The following is a 16,805-nucleotide window of genomic DNA, read 5'->3' on the forward strand; positions in this document are numbered from 1 at the left end:
TATGGGGAACCAGGCAAGAGGCATACTGTGACCGATAAGTGACTTCACAGTATCAACGTTGAGGGAGGAGGAATCCAATAGAAACAGCCGGTGCATTCAGTGAGGTGAAACGTTCAGAACTTCAGATTGTTGCAAATAGAAATGTAATGAATAGAGCTGCCATGATGTCCAATGCTACGTGAAGGGAAATCATATTTGTTCTATAGATTTCTACCTGAAGGTTTGGTAAAGTTCAACAGACCCTAGCCCTTGAGGATTGAGGACCTGGGTTATATTCACTAGGAATGAAACAGAAGCACACAGGCTGAAACACAGAGGGACTACCTGATCTTGTCCAATAAGAAACGCTTGTTTCCGTTGCTCAATGTTTTGCTGCTGCATGCATTAATGAATATAACCTTGTAAGGTGATGTTGCTACCATGAGTGTGGTAATAAACGGTGGTAATGTACCTTAGAGAGATCGCAGATTCTCAACAGGTCATTCTCGGCACCGCCTTCATGGACGCGTGCACGTTCCCGAGCGACATCCACATCTTCGTCCTCCTTGGAGAATGACTTTCCAGAAATCAGTCTGAAGAAGAAAATGCTTAAACCCCACATTCTCACAATCCCTATAGAGCCAACATTATAAATCCCAAATGATGACAACCTAGTAATATATGCTAATGTTTTTCTCTAATGGGAGAATTTGTTTCAATTTCTCACAAAATGCAATTTAGGTAATGGAGATAAGTTACTATGACAACTTCGGTTCATAATTAGGTGAAGCAAAAAGGATGGACACAATGATATTTCACTAACAATGTTAACAAGATGTCGAATGACGAATATTCATTATTGGGCTAATAAAAAGATAAATGCATAAAATATGTAAATGGTAAACAAGGACTGGGTCTAAACATTTTTGAGAAATCATCTCTGATACTGTATGGAAGCATCTTTACTTAAATATATTCTTCCTCTATTCTTGCCTGGGTTTGTAGCAGAATTTATACTGGATAAGGAGAGTGATGGTGAACATGACTGCCCCTTGGATGGCCATGGCACACAGGTTCTTCCCCACCATGTCCCAGCTGAGGGGGTCCTGGAAACGGTCTTCCCCTGGGAGAGAAAAAACACACTGTTCTTCATCAAGGGAAAGATATTGTTTTAAACTGCTAACGACCTAATGAAGATCTTTGTGGATCAAAACTTTGTTAACCTCTCTGCGCACCGAAACCGTTAGCGGGATAAATTTGACAACATACGGGTGATCGCTACATAAATAGTTATATTAAACATTCATGAAAATACAAGTGTCTCACATGGGTCAAAAGCCTAGAATCTTGCTAATCCAACTGCGTTATCAGATTTAAAAAAGGATTTACTGCGAAATATTACAAGGAGGAATAGGAAAAAATGTCAGTCTCTCGATGTGCAAAACTGATAGAGACATACCCCAAGCGACTTACAGCTTTAATCGCAGCAAAAGGTGGCGCTACAAAGTATTAACTTAAGGGGGCTGAATAATTTTGCACACCCAATTTTTCAGTTTTTGATTTGTTAAAAAAGTTTGAAATATCCAATAAATGTCGTTCCACTTCATGATTGTGTCCCACTTGTTGTTGATTCTTCACAAAAAAATACAGTTTTATATCTTTATGTTTGAAGCCTGAAATGTGGCAAAAGGTCGCAAAGTTCAAGGGGGCCGAATACTTTCGCAAGGCACTGTATATCAGTTTCTTGCATGGACTGCATCTCAAACCGCCACATCCGTCTAAGTCGGCCTTCAGCATCTGTGGTGGAAGGTGGCCGAGCTACAGCGGTGTTTTTCAGATCATGAGAAATCCCAAAAGTCAGTCTTCTCACGAAAACGTCTGTAGCGTGTTGTCCCCAGAACCCGTCTGAAGGTAACCCATACTAATTAATGGAAGTACAGAGGTAGTTCTGTTCCAACAAAAACAAGGGGTTAAATATGTGTCCAAAAAAACTACACTGCTCAAAAAATAAAGGGAACACTAAAATAACACATCCTAGATCTGAATGAATGAAATATTCGTATTAAATACTTTTTTCTTTACATATTTGAATGTGCTGACAACAAAATCACACAAAAATGATAAATGGAAATCAAATTTATCAACACATGGAGATCTGGATTTGGAATCACAACACTACAGGCTGATCCAACTTTGATTTTATGTCCTTAAAACAAGTCTAAATGAGGCTCAGTAGTGTGTGTGGCCTCCACGTGCCTGTATGACCTCCCTACAACACCTGGGCATGCTTCTGATGAGGTAGCGGATGGTCTCCTGAGGGATCTCCCCCCAGACCTGGACTAAAGCATCCGCCAACTCCTGGACAGTCTGTTGGTGGATGGAGCGAGACATGATGTCCCAGATGTGCTCAATTGGATTCAGGTCTGGGGAACGGGCGGGCCAGTCCATAGCTTCAATGCCTTCCTCTTGCAGGAACTGCTGAAACACTCCAGCCACATGAGGTCTAGCATTGTCTTGCATTAGGAGGAACCCAGGGCCAACCGCACCAGCATATGGTCTCACAAGGGGTCTGAGGATCTCATCTCGGTACCTAATGGCAGTCAGGCTACCTCTGGTGAGCACATGGGGGGCTGTGCGGCCCCCTAAAGAAATGCCACCCCACACCATGACTGACCCACCGCCAAACTGGTCATGCTGGAGGATGTTGTAGGCAGCAGAATGTTCTCCACAGCGTCTCCAGACTCTGTCACATGTGCTCAGTGTGAACCTGCTTTCATCTGTGAAGAGCACAGGGCGCCAGTGGCGAATTTGCCAATCTTGGTGTTCTCTGGCAAATGAAAAACGTCCTGCACGGTGTTGGGCTGTAAGCACAACCCCCACCTGTGGACGTCGGGCCCTCATACCACCCTCATGGAAGCTGTTTCTGACCATTTGAGCAGACACTTGCACATTTGTGGCCTGCTGGAGGTCATTTTGCAGGGCTCTGGCAGAGCTCCTCCTGCTCCTCCTTGCACAAAGGCGGAGGTAGCGGTCCTGCTGCTGGGTTGTTGCCTTCCTACGGTCTCCTCCGCATCTCCTGATGTACTGGCCTGTCTCCTGGTAGCGCCTCCATGCTCTGGACACTACGCTGACAGACAGCAACCTTCTTGCCACAGCTCGCATTGATGTGCCATCCTGGATGAGCTGCACTACCTGAGCCACTTGTGTGGGTTGTAGATTCCGTTTCATGCTACCACTAGAGTGAAAGCACCGCCAGCATTCAAAAGTGACCAAAACATCAGCCAGGAAGCATAGGAATTGAGAAGTGGTCTGTGGTCCCCACCTGCAGAACCACTCGTTTATTGGGGGATGTCTTGCTAATTGCCTATAATTTCCACCTGTTGTCTATTCCATTTGCACAACAGCATGTGAAATGTATTGTCAATCAGTGTTGCTTCCTAAGTGGAAAGTTTGATTTCACAGAAGTGTGATTGACTTGGAGTTACATTGTGTTGTTTAAGTGTTCCCTTTATTTTTTTGAGCAGTGTACAATAATATTTCCTGAGCTTTCTTATATCTCCAAGATATATTAGTTAATTACATTTTTGTATTTAACAAGGCAAGTCAGTTAATTAAGAACACATTCTTCATTGCAATGACGGCCTACCCCGGCCAAACCCTAATGATCCTGGGCCAATTGTACGCCACCCTATGGGACTCCCAATCACGGCCGGTTGTGATACAGATTTGAACCAGGGTCTGGAGTGATGCATCTAGCACTGAGATGCAGTGCCTTAGACCACTGAGCCCTTATGACAGACACTTCCAATCTTGAATCCTTATGATTTATTTTGTGCCATTTATGTGCCATTTGTGTTATTCAATGCGTTTATATGGGTGGTCCTAGTGTAAAGGAAGTGCATCTTATAAAGGCTTCATAAAGCCTTCTTAAACACTACATGAATGTGTTACAAATCAGCTATAACAATGTCATGCTTTATATAGGGTTCATAAATGTGGCATAACTGTGTGACATAACCACCAACGTCAAATGTGACAAACCTGTGCTTTATAATTGATGGCATAAGCACAGCTTAATAAAGGCCTTAGAAATGTAGGCTTCAAAAGCATTTATAACCCTATCATGCATCTTAGCAGGGAATTGCAATGCCAGGATAGTGGGTTTGATAGCTGGGGCCACCCATATATAAAAATGTATTCACAAATGACTGTAAGTCGCTTTGGATAAAAGCGTCTGCTAAATTGTATATAATATTTTATTACTCTAAAACATTTGTAGGATGGCCCAACCTATTTTCCTCTTGGGTGCATAGTCAATATTGGAACTGACCTCAACCTTCCACAAAATGCTATGCTGTAGTATGACAGTTTTTGGATTTCCCCATTTGTTTTTGTTTTCCAAGTTTTTTCACAATAAGATGTTTTGTGTTAACAACAATGCTTAAACCACTTCAGGGGATGACTTTTGAGATCTGGGAAAAATCTAAGAAACTTAGATTTTTGATTGTAGTTGCCCTTGAATTCAGTAAGCATGCCCTGCAATGTTGTTTGGTTAGCAGGTTTTCTGTAGCGCAGTAAGCGAACGTGATGATTATGTATTCCATTTAAAGTGATTTGCATTGTGGCCGCCAATAGAATGGCTGGAGTAAAAGGCCAGCAACACACCATATATACATTCCACAGACCCTACTGAGTATTTCCTACAATACTTTTACTGTGGCACCCAAAATTGTTCTTGCTCTAAGCCAATAAGTATTCCATATACAGTGATTCGCATTGGGGGCATTTACTTGATCTTGGAACATGTTTTACAACCCAAATGTAATGCAAATGTCAATTAAATATGAACAAATATGAATCATTGTTAATGTTTAAACAATTATTCTTCATATATCATGAAAAAATACAGGGTATTGACACTTTTCTACTATTACTAGGGAATTTCTCGAAATTCCGTGACCTGGAAGTACTTTTTTTGTGTTGCTGATGAGATGCGTATCATGTGAACAGTTCGCAAATCAAATGCCCACTTGTGGTGCCACTGGACAGTGAAAAACAAGTAACTTAACCTTTATTGTCATTTAAATTTGTTTGTAGTAGTACAGCCATGTCTCATAGTCACATCATGAGATTTGTAAACGAAAGAGGAATATAATAATATGAATCAAATTTAGTTTCCCATCTTCCCATTTAGAGTTTCTGGCGCAGCACAGAAATGCCTTATCCAGATTATGTGACAAAGGTATTTCCTAACAGACAGGCTAACTTTCTTTGTTGTTACTTTTAAGGTGGGAACCAACATGCAGTACCTCCAGCAGGCAGAGAGGCAAGAACCATTTGTCCGCCAACTCAAGGTCAAACTACACTATTCACAGTAATGTAATTGAATCTTTAATGTGTATTTGTTTAAGCTGTTAGTGATAATTTCCTAATTGTTGCTACATTTGTGTTTACATCATTAAGCCTTTATGTCATGAATGACCAAAGGTGTCTGACTTTAAATTAAGTACGGCATCATGCGATATAGAGTCTTTATGGCTGTGTTATGAACTAAGTAATACAGGATACTACATAAAGTGTAAATAAATAGGTTATTAACGTTCTGCTGATTTAAGGTTCTCTCGTGAGTCACAGTTTTCTGAAGGGTGATTGAGGTATTTAAATGGGTTAATGGACCTGCAAAGCTACTGTGTGTGTGTGTGTGTGTGTGTGTGTGTGTGTGTGTGTGTGTGTGTGTGTGTGTGTGTGTGTGTGTGTGTGTGTGTGTGTGTGTGTGTGTGTGTGTGTGTGTCTGTGTGTGTGTGTCTGTGTCTGTCTGTGTCTGTGTGTGTCTGTGTCTGTGTCTGTGTCTGTGTTTGTGTTTGTGTTTGTGTGTGTGTGTGTGTCAGATGCAAGATGATTTTGAGTAGTCCAACCTGAAGCTACCTCACCGGGTATTCCACTTCTGTTCCCATGCTGGAGAAGAGGGCCTTGCAACCTATTAGTGGTGCCAACATTTTGTGGCTGATCATTAAGCGAGAGAGTAGGTGAACGTGTCAAAGACGTGACTATGCCCAGCACTGCACTGTATGGCTAGTTTTTGTTGTGTACATGTTTTTGTACATGCATCTTGGTTCCAGAAGAAAGCCACTTTTAATTTCTTTATGTTGGGGGCTTTCATCAAGGTAAGTATTTCTTGATGTTACGTCATACCCAGGCTATTGCGCACACAGCACATATAAGCCTGGGATATCAACCATTCAAAGTTGGCCTTAGTGGGAGTGACCATATAATTCTATGGGAGTGACCGGAGTAAGGTATTTGTCATTGTTACTAGTTAACCCAGTCAAAAGGTCATAATTATGGCTAAACCATGCCCATTCCCACAATACATTTCTTAAACGTTGATTTTAAATCTAACCCTAACTACTGAAGGTCAAATTTGATGCGTTGGTCCACCAGTGTTTCCACCTATTTAGGCGAAAGTGTCTGGGAATGAGATTAGGTGTAATGTGAGTAACATGACTTCAGACTATGCCATCCTTCAACACAACATGTCACCCTTTATAAAACACATGTTTATATTATATTCGACATAGTGGGTTATGTCACGGTTGACATTGGTGATTATGTCACACACATATGCCACATTTATAAACCCTTTATAAAGCATGACATACGGTTATAGATGCTTTGTAGCACATTTATGCAGTGCTTATGAAGTCATTATGAAGCCTTTATAAGCTGAACGTCATTTAAAACAGGACCCTATGGGCTATAGTAGTACAGGCCCAATTCTATATTTTCTGGGGATACCTAAAGGGGTCCTAAATTTCCAAATCAAATAGCTAAATGATACATGGTATGACCTTAAAACAATTCCATATGTTAGCTCAGTACCCCCCCACCTCTCTCTGCCTCCCTCCCTCCCTATCCATCTCTCTCTCAGTCTCAACAGCCTCTATGTTCTGGAGGGATGAAAGACAGAAACGGAAGCGTTTTCAGTCTCATTTTCTCGCAAATAGGCCCTCTCCAGACAAGCTTTTTAAAGCGGTGATTGCTTTCCTCTTTACACTTGCCGCCGCAAAGGATTCCTCAAACGGTTATTTCCTGCCAGATCTATTCCTCAGATAAAGCCTTTGCTCCCGCCTTTCATGGGTCTCTCTGCCTCTCAATCTCCCCCGTGTACCTATCCCCTTTCGCTTTCTAGATGTAGCGTTGAGAATGGCGGCCGAGGGCTACGGTCACGTTATTGGTCAAATGTTATCCTATTTGGTAATGATGCAGCAACAACTAAGAGGAGATGTGTTTAGTCCTGTAAAGGGTAATGGTAACATCCATGGGCCCTATGTGTGAAACTATGAAGATGCTGTAAAGGCATTGTATAAGTAGAGGACTAAATTAAACACGGTAGCTAAGCTATTGGCCTTTGGTAAATCTTAAACCCCAAAATGTTTGGTGTAACGGTTTTCTAGTGGTGATGAAGGAGAGTCGGACCAAACTGCAGCGTGTCGATTGCGATCCATATTTATTAAACAAAACGTAAACACGACTAAACACTAAACACGACAAAACAATAAACGTAATGAAAACCGAAAACAGCCTATCTAGTGCAAACTAACAGCGAGTACAAGTAAGACACTAAGGACAATCACCCACGACAAACTCAAAGAATATGGCTGCCTAAATATGGTTCCCAATCAGAGACAACGATAAGCACCTGCCTCTGATTGAGAACCACTCCAGACAGCCATAGACCTTGCTAGACAACCCACTAAGCTACAATCCCAATACCACCACCAAAACCCCAAGACAAACACACCACAATTACAAAAACCCCATGCCACACCCTGGCCTGACCAAATACATAAAGATAAACACAAAATACTTTGACCAGGGCGTGACAGAACCCCCCTAAGGTGCGGACTCCCGAACGCACCTCAAAACAATAGGGAGGGTCCGGGTGGGCGTCTGTCCATGGTGGCGGCTCCGGCGCGGGGCGTGGACCCCACTCCTTTAATGTCTTAGTCCCCTCTCCCTTCGTCCCTGGATAGTCCACCCTCGCCGCCGACCATGGCCTAGTAGTCCCCACCCAGAATCCCACTGGACTGAGGAGCAGATCGGGACTGAAGGACAGCTCGGGACCGAGGCAGCTCGGGACTGAGGGGAAGCTCGGGAGTGAGAGAAAGCTCAGGAGTGAGAGGAAGCTCAGGAGTGAGAGGAAGCTCAGGAGTGAGAGGAAGCTCAGGAGTGAGAGGAAGCTCAGGAGTGAGAGGAAGCTCAGGCAGGTAGATAGATCTACCAGCTCCTGGCTGGCTGGTGGTTTCAGCAGATCCTGGCTGACTGGCAGATCCTGGCTGACTGGCAGATCCTGGCTGACTGGCAGATCTGGAAGAGTCTTGTTGACTGGCAGATCTGGAAGAGTCTGGTTGACTGGCAGATCTGGAAGAGTCTGGTTGACTGGCAGATCTGGAAGAGTCTGGTTGACTGGCAGATCTGGAAGAGTCTGGTTGACTGGCAGATCTGGAAGAGTCTGGCTGACTGGTAGATCTGGCGGCGCTGGGCAGACTGGCGGCGCTGGGCAGACTGGCGGCGCTGGGCAGACTGGCGGCGCTGGGCAGACTGGCGTGCTGGGCAGACTGGCGGCGCTGGGCAGACTGGTGGCACTGGGCATACTGGCGGTGCTGGGCAGACTGGCGGTGCTGGGCAGACTGACGATGCTGGGCAGACTGGCGATGCTGGGCAGACTGACGGCGCTGGGCAGACTGACGATGCTGGGCAGACTGGCGATGCTGGGCAGACTGACGGCGCTGGGCAGACTGACGATGCTGGGCAGACTGGCGATGCTGGGCAGACTGGCGGTGCTGGGCAGACTGACGATGCTGGGCAGACTGGCGATGCTGGGCAGACTGACGGCGCTGGGCAGACTGGCGACTGGGCAGACTGGGGGCACTGGCGGCGCTGGGCAGACTGGCGGCACTAGCTGCTCCATATAGGCTGACAGCTCTGGCGGCTTCTTACAGACTGACCGCTCTGGCGGCTCCGGGCTGACTGGCAGCTCCTTGCAGACTGGCAGCTCATTACAGACTGACAGCTCCGTGCAGACTGACAGCTCCGTGCAGACTGACAGCTCCTTGCAGACTGGCAGCTCCATGCAGACTGGCAGCTCCATGCAGACTGGCAGCTCCATGCAGACTGGCTGCTCTATGCAGACTGACAGCTCTGGCTGCTTCATGCAGACTGACATCTCTGGCTGCTCCATGTAGACTGGCTGCTTCATGCAGACTGGCAGCTCGGGCTGCTTCATGTAGACTGACAGCTCTGGCTGCTCCATGCGGACTGACAGCTCTGGCTGCTCCATGTAGACTGACTGCTTCATGCAGACTGGCAGCTCGGGCTGCTTCATGTAGACTGACAGCTCTGGCTGCTCCATGCAGACTGACAGCTCTGACTGTTCCATGCAGACTGACAGCTCTGGCTGCTTCATGCAGACTGGCAGCTCTGGCTGCTCCATGTAGACTGGCTGCTTCATGCAGACTGGCAGCTCGGGCTGCTTCATGTAGACTGACAGCTCTGGCTGCTCCTTGCAGACTGGCAGCTCCATGCAGACTGGCCGCTCTGGCTGCTCCATGCAGACTGACAGCTCTGGCTGCTTCTGGATGCAGACTGGCAGCTCTGGCTGCTCCATGCAGACTGACAGCTCTGGCTGCTCCATGCAGACTGACAGCTCTGGCTGCTCCATGCAGACTGACTGCTTCATGCAGACTGGCAGCTCGGGCTGCTTCATGTAGACTGACAGCTCTGGCTGCTCCATGCAGACTGACAGCTCTGACTGTTCCATGCAGACTGACAGCTCTGGCTGCTTCATGCAGACTGGCAGCTCTGGCTGCTCCATGTAGACTGGCAGCTCTGGCTGCGCTGAACAGGCGGGAGACTCCGGCAGCGTAGGAGAGGAGAAAGGCTCTGGCTGCGCTAAACAGGCGGGAGGCTCCGGCAGCGCTGTAGAGGAGGAAGGCTCTGGCTGCGCTAAACAGGCGGGAGACTCCGGCAGCGCTGGAGATGAGGAAGGCTCTAACAGCGCTAGATAGGCGGGAGACTCCGGCAGCGCAGGAGAGGAGAAAGGCTCTGGCTGCGCTAAACAGGCGGGAGGCTCCGGCAGCGCTGTAGAGGATGCGTGGTGCTGGTACTGGTGGTACTGGACTGAGGACACGCACAGGAAGCCTGGAGCGGGGAGCTGCTACCGGAGGACTGGAGTGTGGAGGTGGCACAGGATGGGCTAGACCGTGAAGGCGTACTGGAGATCTTGAGAGCAGTGTTGGCACAGGATGTGCAAGGCTAGGGATGTGCACAGGAGGCCTGGTGCGTGAGGCTGGCACCAACTTCACCAGCCGACTAACACGCACCTCAGGACGAGTATGGAGCGCTAACCCAGGTGCCATCAAATCCCCAACACGTTCCGTCGGGCGAATTCCATGCAAAAAGCACCAACACAGCAACTCCCTCATTTCTCTCTCCTCCAATTTCCCCATTAACTCCTTCACAGTCTCTGGTTCTGGTCTCCTCCTTGGCTCCTCACGATAAACAGGGAGAGTTGGCTCAGGTCTGACTCCTGACTCTGCCACACTCTCCCTGAGCCCCCCAAGAAATTTTGGGGCTGATTCTCAGGCTTCCATCCGCTACGCCGTGCTGCCTCCTCATATCTGCGCCTCTCAGCTTTCGCCGCCTCCAGTTCTTCCTTGGGGCGGCGATATTCTCAGGCTGAGCCCAGGGTCCTTTACCGTCCAGTTCTTCCTCCCATGTCCATTTCTCCAGGTGGTGCAGCCTCTCCCACTGCAGCTGCTGCTGCTCCTGCTGCTGCTGCCTCTGTTGCCTCTCCTGTGGTTCCTGCCTGTTAACACGCTGCTTGGTCCGTTGGTGGTGGGTGATTCTGTAACGGTTTTCTAGTGGTGATGAAGGAGAGTCGGACCAAACTGCAGCGTGTCGATTGCGATCCATATTTATTAAACAAAACGTAAACACGACTAAACACTAAACACGACTAAACACTAAACACGACAAAACAATAAACGTAATGAAAACCGAAAACAGCCTATCTAGTGCAAACTAACAGCGAGTACAAGTAAGACACTAAGGACAATCACCCACGACAAACTCAAAGAATATGGCTGCCTAAATATGGTTCCCAATCAGAGACAACGATAAGCACCTGCCTCTGATTGAGAACCACTCCAGACAGCCATAGACCTTGCTAGACAACCCACTAAGCTACAATCCCAATACCACCACCAAAACCCCAAGACAAACACACCACAATTACAAAAACCCCATGCCACACCCTGGCCTGACCAAATACATAAAGATAAACACAAAATACTTTGACCAGGGCGTGACATTTGGTACCAAATATTCTTACTGGAGAATAGTCAGACCCTTCCTCCCACCTTTTTTATTGTCACCTACAACAATCAACTGTCGAGTTAAATTAATCTGCCAATTCCCTCCATTTCTTTTCAAGGATATTTAGACAACAATGTGCAGCAGTGGAAAGTTTGCACCTGTTATTCTCTATTGAGTCTTGAAAGACAAAACCAAAGCTAAAGCCATGACATTGTCTTTCTTTACACTGTACTGTACTTTCTTTCTTTTCCTTAAATTACTCAGCTTCATTTGACCTTTCATCCTACCACTTAAATGTTATTCCATCTTGCTAGGAGGGAAAAGCTTTGATGAATCTGATGATTCACTGATGACTCTTAGTAATATAATATTAAAATGCCACTCTTATTCAAAGCAGTTTACAGTACAGTGAGAGTATATATTAGGATGAAGCCTATGTGATCACTTAAGAAATAGTGTGGCATTATTTACACTTTTACAGTTTTGTCATCATCATTTTTTCACATTTTCTTCCCCCCAACAATTTACTCCTTATAGTGTGGTATTTAAGCGCAAAGGTGGTGTGGAGGATGCTCACCGAAGCGTTCAAATAAAGTGGCCATGGCCTGGTTCTTGCCCATGTCGATGAGCCCTCGACCCAGACAGAAGTGCGGGAAAATCAGCAGCACCTGCTTCACAATGTCATTGATGTGCGAGATTTTCTGTGAGGGAAAAGAAAAAGAAAAACAACAACAACAACATATTAGCAACTCATAAAAGACAAGAAACACGGCAAAACATGAGGGCACATTATGGCATGACATCACATTACAGGGAACCCGCTGTCTGTGTTGCACATGCGGAGGCACGAGTCTGTCGAGTGACCTGAGGGAAGCAGCGGATATGGAGCTTGCGGTGGCTGGAAAAGAGTGCTCTTGGTATTAAGAGTGTTTCGACACTCCCCAGATAATTAAAGCGCATCCTCTGTGTGCGCTCATCAGTGGAGGCACACTGCTTGCTAAATGACATGGAAATTAGCCTTGACTTGTCATTTAGGGCACGCTCACTCGGTGATGTCTCCCTCACCCGCGTTACGTGAGGGCAGGAGCAGCTGCTCATACATACAGATACAAACATTCTCATCCCAAGCACTGAGACTTTGAAAGATATACCTTCCCACTTGCTATAACAGACACATTCACAGTAATGGACTTGCGACACACACACACACACACACACACACACACACACACACACACACACACACACACACACACACACACACACACACACACACACACACACACACGCACACACACACACACACACATCTTATTGGCTTTTCATTACCCAGGTTAGGGCCCTTCCTGATTTAAATACAAATTATAGAAATATATGCAAATCCAATTAATTAGGTGCAGGACAGATGAACATATCAAAGAAAAAAGTAGATACAAACCTAAATGTATTCATGTTTTTCCATATGTCTACTGTGTAATACTTATTGTGATGTTAATGTATTCAATGTAATGGATGTATTGAATTGACGGGATGTACAAGCCCTCTAGAGTTGATTTAAATAGGTGTTTCACAGTGATATATGACCTGACGAAGATCCAACTCGGATCAAAACGTTGTATTTTTTGTGGGTGTGGTTAAATCACCATGGGAGCATACCAGAGTTGCGGACATTTCCTTTTTCCTCCCTTCCTGATTAAGCCACCCCTCCTGAAATCCCTTCTCCCTGTAGCTATATTGCTGAACGATGGTGCCTTTTAAAACACACAAGCCCTAATTAATTAAATGAAGACAGAATGAAAGATAGCCAGTCTGCACTGATTCTACAACACCGCCAGCGTCGGTTCTCCACATTGCTTTCATTACCGAAGATTGAGGGAATGAGAGAGAGAGAGAGAGAGAGAGAGAGAGAGAGAGAGAGAGAGAGAGAGAGATGGGGGGAGAGTGAATGATAGAGATGAAGAGTGCGAAAGAGAAAAAGAGAGAAAGAAAGAAAGAAAGAGATACAGTAGGTATTGCCACTTCTGTATTTACATGCTGTTCTAAAGCCAGCTTATGCAAAATGCATCTGTTTGGTCTCAGGGTAGTCTTCAAAGACGCTAGCGTACTTTGTGAGAACCATATATTCACCGTTTCCTCCTTCGGTAGACCCAGGGCGAAAAGTGGCATGCGTTGCTTAACACAGTGCAATGTGGAGCGGCAGATGAGAATCACGGATGACACCTTATGTTGTCAGATTTCATCATGGGGATTTGTACTTGCTCTGCAATTTGTTACTTTAGTTTGAGGAATGGCGTCATGAAAAGGCCTAACTTGGCCCGCACTTCAATCAACTGTAGATAAAGGTAAACCGCGTTGCGATTCATACACGTTTCTGCTGTATTTTTCAAGCACAGGTGTGGTCCAGAGGCATTACCCAATGACATTGTCCACACAGAGTGTTTGCAGCTAACTCTGAGTTAACACATTCGATATAGTGCAAACATTCACAATTCATTTAGAGGTAAAGTTTTCCTTTATCTGTTATGGATTGAATTGGGGTCTTTGGTCATTGGGGGTAAATAACTCACTACCGTCATCATTCAAATAAAGTTTATTTAGGTCTTCATGTATGACTTCTGGGTATACAGCAGTAATGATGTAGCTCAACTTCAAGTAAATATTTTCTCTGCTAATGGCCAAACTTAAGCTACAGATCAAAGGTTAGAGTTGGAATGTCAATAGTAGTCTACATGCAGCAGTAAATTGAGCATTTCTGCCTGTGAGTAGTTGGGCTGTCCGAGCACTGGCCTAAATTCCCTGCAGGGAAGTATGCATAACGAAAATACCTAATTGATCATGGTGTCAACGCTAACTCTCAAATGTCCAGCAATAGGTCTGCCAATTCATCTTTGCCTTTTTCAACTTTTACACGTTTCTCTCAAGGACTTAAGGTCACGCTGGCCAACAAAATGTCAAGCATGAGATCCTGGCCATCCATATAATGTATTACTTAGCTACCTTTTATTGTCAATGGTAAGAAGCTCAATTTGAATATATCTGGTCATATCAACACATACTGGACGCACTCCCACTCAACTACATTTGAAAAAGTTATCATAGTTAAACTACAATCCCTTGAGTAAAGTCTTAGAATTTAAAGCTGGAATCAAGAAAAAGAAGCTGGCAAGAAGCTGGCAAAAGGCTAAAAGAGCCTAAAGTTAGAAACATAAGTGAATTGGAAAAACTGAAATAATAAAAGCAAACCAATGACCTTGTACAGCCAGGGCCCATTTGTCATCAAGAAGAATGTGAAGGAATAGAGACCTAATTCGAGATCAATACGTGAAATAACAGATCTTCTCTCGACTGGGTGTTCATCAAGGAGATCTAAGAAGCTCTTAGGCGATGATGAAACGCGTGACAATTTTCTTCAAAGTTTGTGCTATGTGCCCATAAATCATCTCCAAATGGGTTCTGAAGTGAAAAAAATCTCCAAGGCTCTAGTCTGACCCATATTGCTTTAGTGTTCATATTCCCCTAGCATCGCCTTCATCTTGACCGGAGGGACTTACAAAAAGGAATATATATATGTCTGAAAGAGTTTTGGGGAGGGCGACCATTAGCCAATTTCTCAAACTAGATGTGTTAACGCTAAAGGGAAACTTCATAATCAGTAATGCACATCCAAAATAGAATGTAACATTGTATACACAAAACACTATATTAATCTCAAAGAGGTAGACAGCAGTACATGCTGTTAGGAATACAAATATTGTAATACCCCCCAACCACCCACTCACCCACCCCACCCACACACACAGTACAATTAAACGGCAATTCCCTGGGAGAGTAGACAAGTTCCAGACACAATGCCCAGCATAGCAATTCCAAAACACAGTACAGAGGGTCATGACATGGCAGAACTAATACAGCCCCATCGACTGCTCCCTCCTGAATCACTCAGGCCCCCAACCAGGCCAGATCCATTTAGGTGCCCAACCGGCTTGTCTGAGTGGCTAACGGCTGGGCTATTGACTCAAACACTGTCTCATGCATACAAGGCAGTGTGCAATAGATGCGATCCACAGGGAGCTGAGAAAACTCCCATGCTCCCTCGCTCAGTCTCCAGATAAAACTGGGACGTAAAAGTAATATATGTGCTGCTGCAGCCATGCTTTGCTTTTCCCTCCAGTTTTGGCTATTTTTACTCCTTCCCTCTAGACTACTAGACATCTTCTCATAGCGTGGAGCTAGGTGTATTAACTTTGACCTTCAGTGGAGAAAGACAACAAAGAATGAAGAGAACTTCAACTTTGCTGTTCCCGTTTTGGCTATCGTCGCAGCGCAGGGTGGACGGGATAGAATGAAGGTGTGGAAATAGAGACGACGGAGAAAGATGGAGCTGTCAGATATCTCTCTACAACCTGCCGCGGTGAACTGGGGCGTGGTCTTGTGCGTTCTTATCTACGGCAGCCATTTTGGCTCCTCTGTTCATCCAGTTTATCAGAACAGAACAGAGGAACAGAGGAAATGTGGAAACCACCAACATCCCAGCATGTCACAGCCCATTTTTCCCAGGTGATTCAACAGTGACAGTTAACTGGTAGGATAAGTGATGCATCAGCCCCGGCTCGTGGCCACCTACAGGGCTCTTATCTGCTTTTACATCCCCAGGAGTGATAGCTGGGCTGACATTGTCCCCCATCGGCAATGTCTCAATTGACCCGGAGAGCTACACTACCCAGCAGGCTTTCTAATACACTAGGCAAATGCCCTTGACAAGGAAGAGAGCGGTAGGTCACTTGCCAGATTGGCAGCGACCGGCATGCATTCCATTATTATATTGCCAGAGCCCCTTAGGAATATGATTTGCCAGAACAACACCGATAAATATATGGGAAAACAAGTCACAACAAAAAGATGACTGTTTGATGGGGAGGTTGCCAGCGAACAGACAAACAAAAAACAAACCGATGATGAACGACGGCAATGACGATAATGAAATCGCCATGCAAATGAGTTTGTCTCATTATGTAAAAAGGAAGACAGCCAACATTAAGCTGCGTCTGAGACACCAGAGAGAGTGGAAAGAAGATGAATGTTCAAAGGACATGAGCGTATGACAAAGCTAGGTTTCCATCCAATTGGTGACAGATCTTCCCACCAGTGATGTGTTTCCACCAAATTGACTTGTTGCAGTTAAAAACCCGTGCGTGATGACGTAGTGCACATAAAATGTACTTTTTTGCTGAAGTTTTTATATACTGAATAAAAATCTAAAGTTCAATGTGTTTCCATCGCATATTCCACTCTCCCGATAGTTTTGTCACAAAAACTGTTGCATTAAATTGCGAATTCCCCTATTCTGGTCTTGGCATGTATCCTCTAGCCAACAGCTCACAGATAAAGTGCAGGTAGGCTGTGCGTGTAGCCTAGTCTACATGATGAGATTCACAGGTGGTTGGTGGAAG

General features: G+C 45.3%; 1 protein-coding gene across 1 annotated transcript in view; it reads right to left on the bottom strand.

The window, feature by feature from the left end:
- The window catches only part of LOC112232763 (phospholipid-transporting ATPase ABCA1-like), a 223,467-nt gene that overhangs the window by 51,250 nt on the left and 155,412 nt on the right, over window positions 1-16,805 (bottom strand). The window contains exons 32-34 of the mRNA XM_024399987.2: window positions 11,933-12,056; window positions 973-1,102; window positions 452-572 (exon numbers count right to left, since the gene is read on the bottom strand). Of these exons, the coding sequence (XP_024255755.2) occupies window positions 452-572; window positions 973-1,102; window positions 11,933-12,056 (375 nt within the window). The remainder of the gene's footprint in view (window positions 1-451; window positions 573-972; window positions 1,103-11,932; window positions 12,057-16,805) is intronic.

This window comes from Oncorhynchus tshawytscha, linkage group LG15 (assembly GCF_018296145.1).
Source record: "Oncorhynchus tshawytscha isolate Ot180627B linkage group LG15, Otsh_v2.0, whole genome shotgun sequence".
In the NCBI taxonomy this organism is placed as follows: domain Eukaryota; kingdom Metazoa; phylum Chordata; class Actinopteri; order Salmoniformes; family Salmonidae; genus Oncorhynchus; species Oncorhynchus tshawytscha.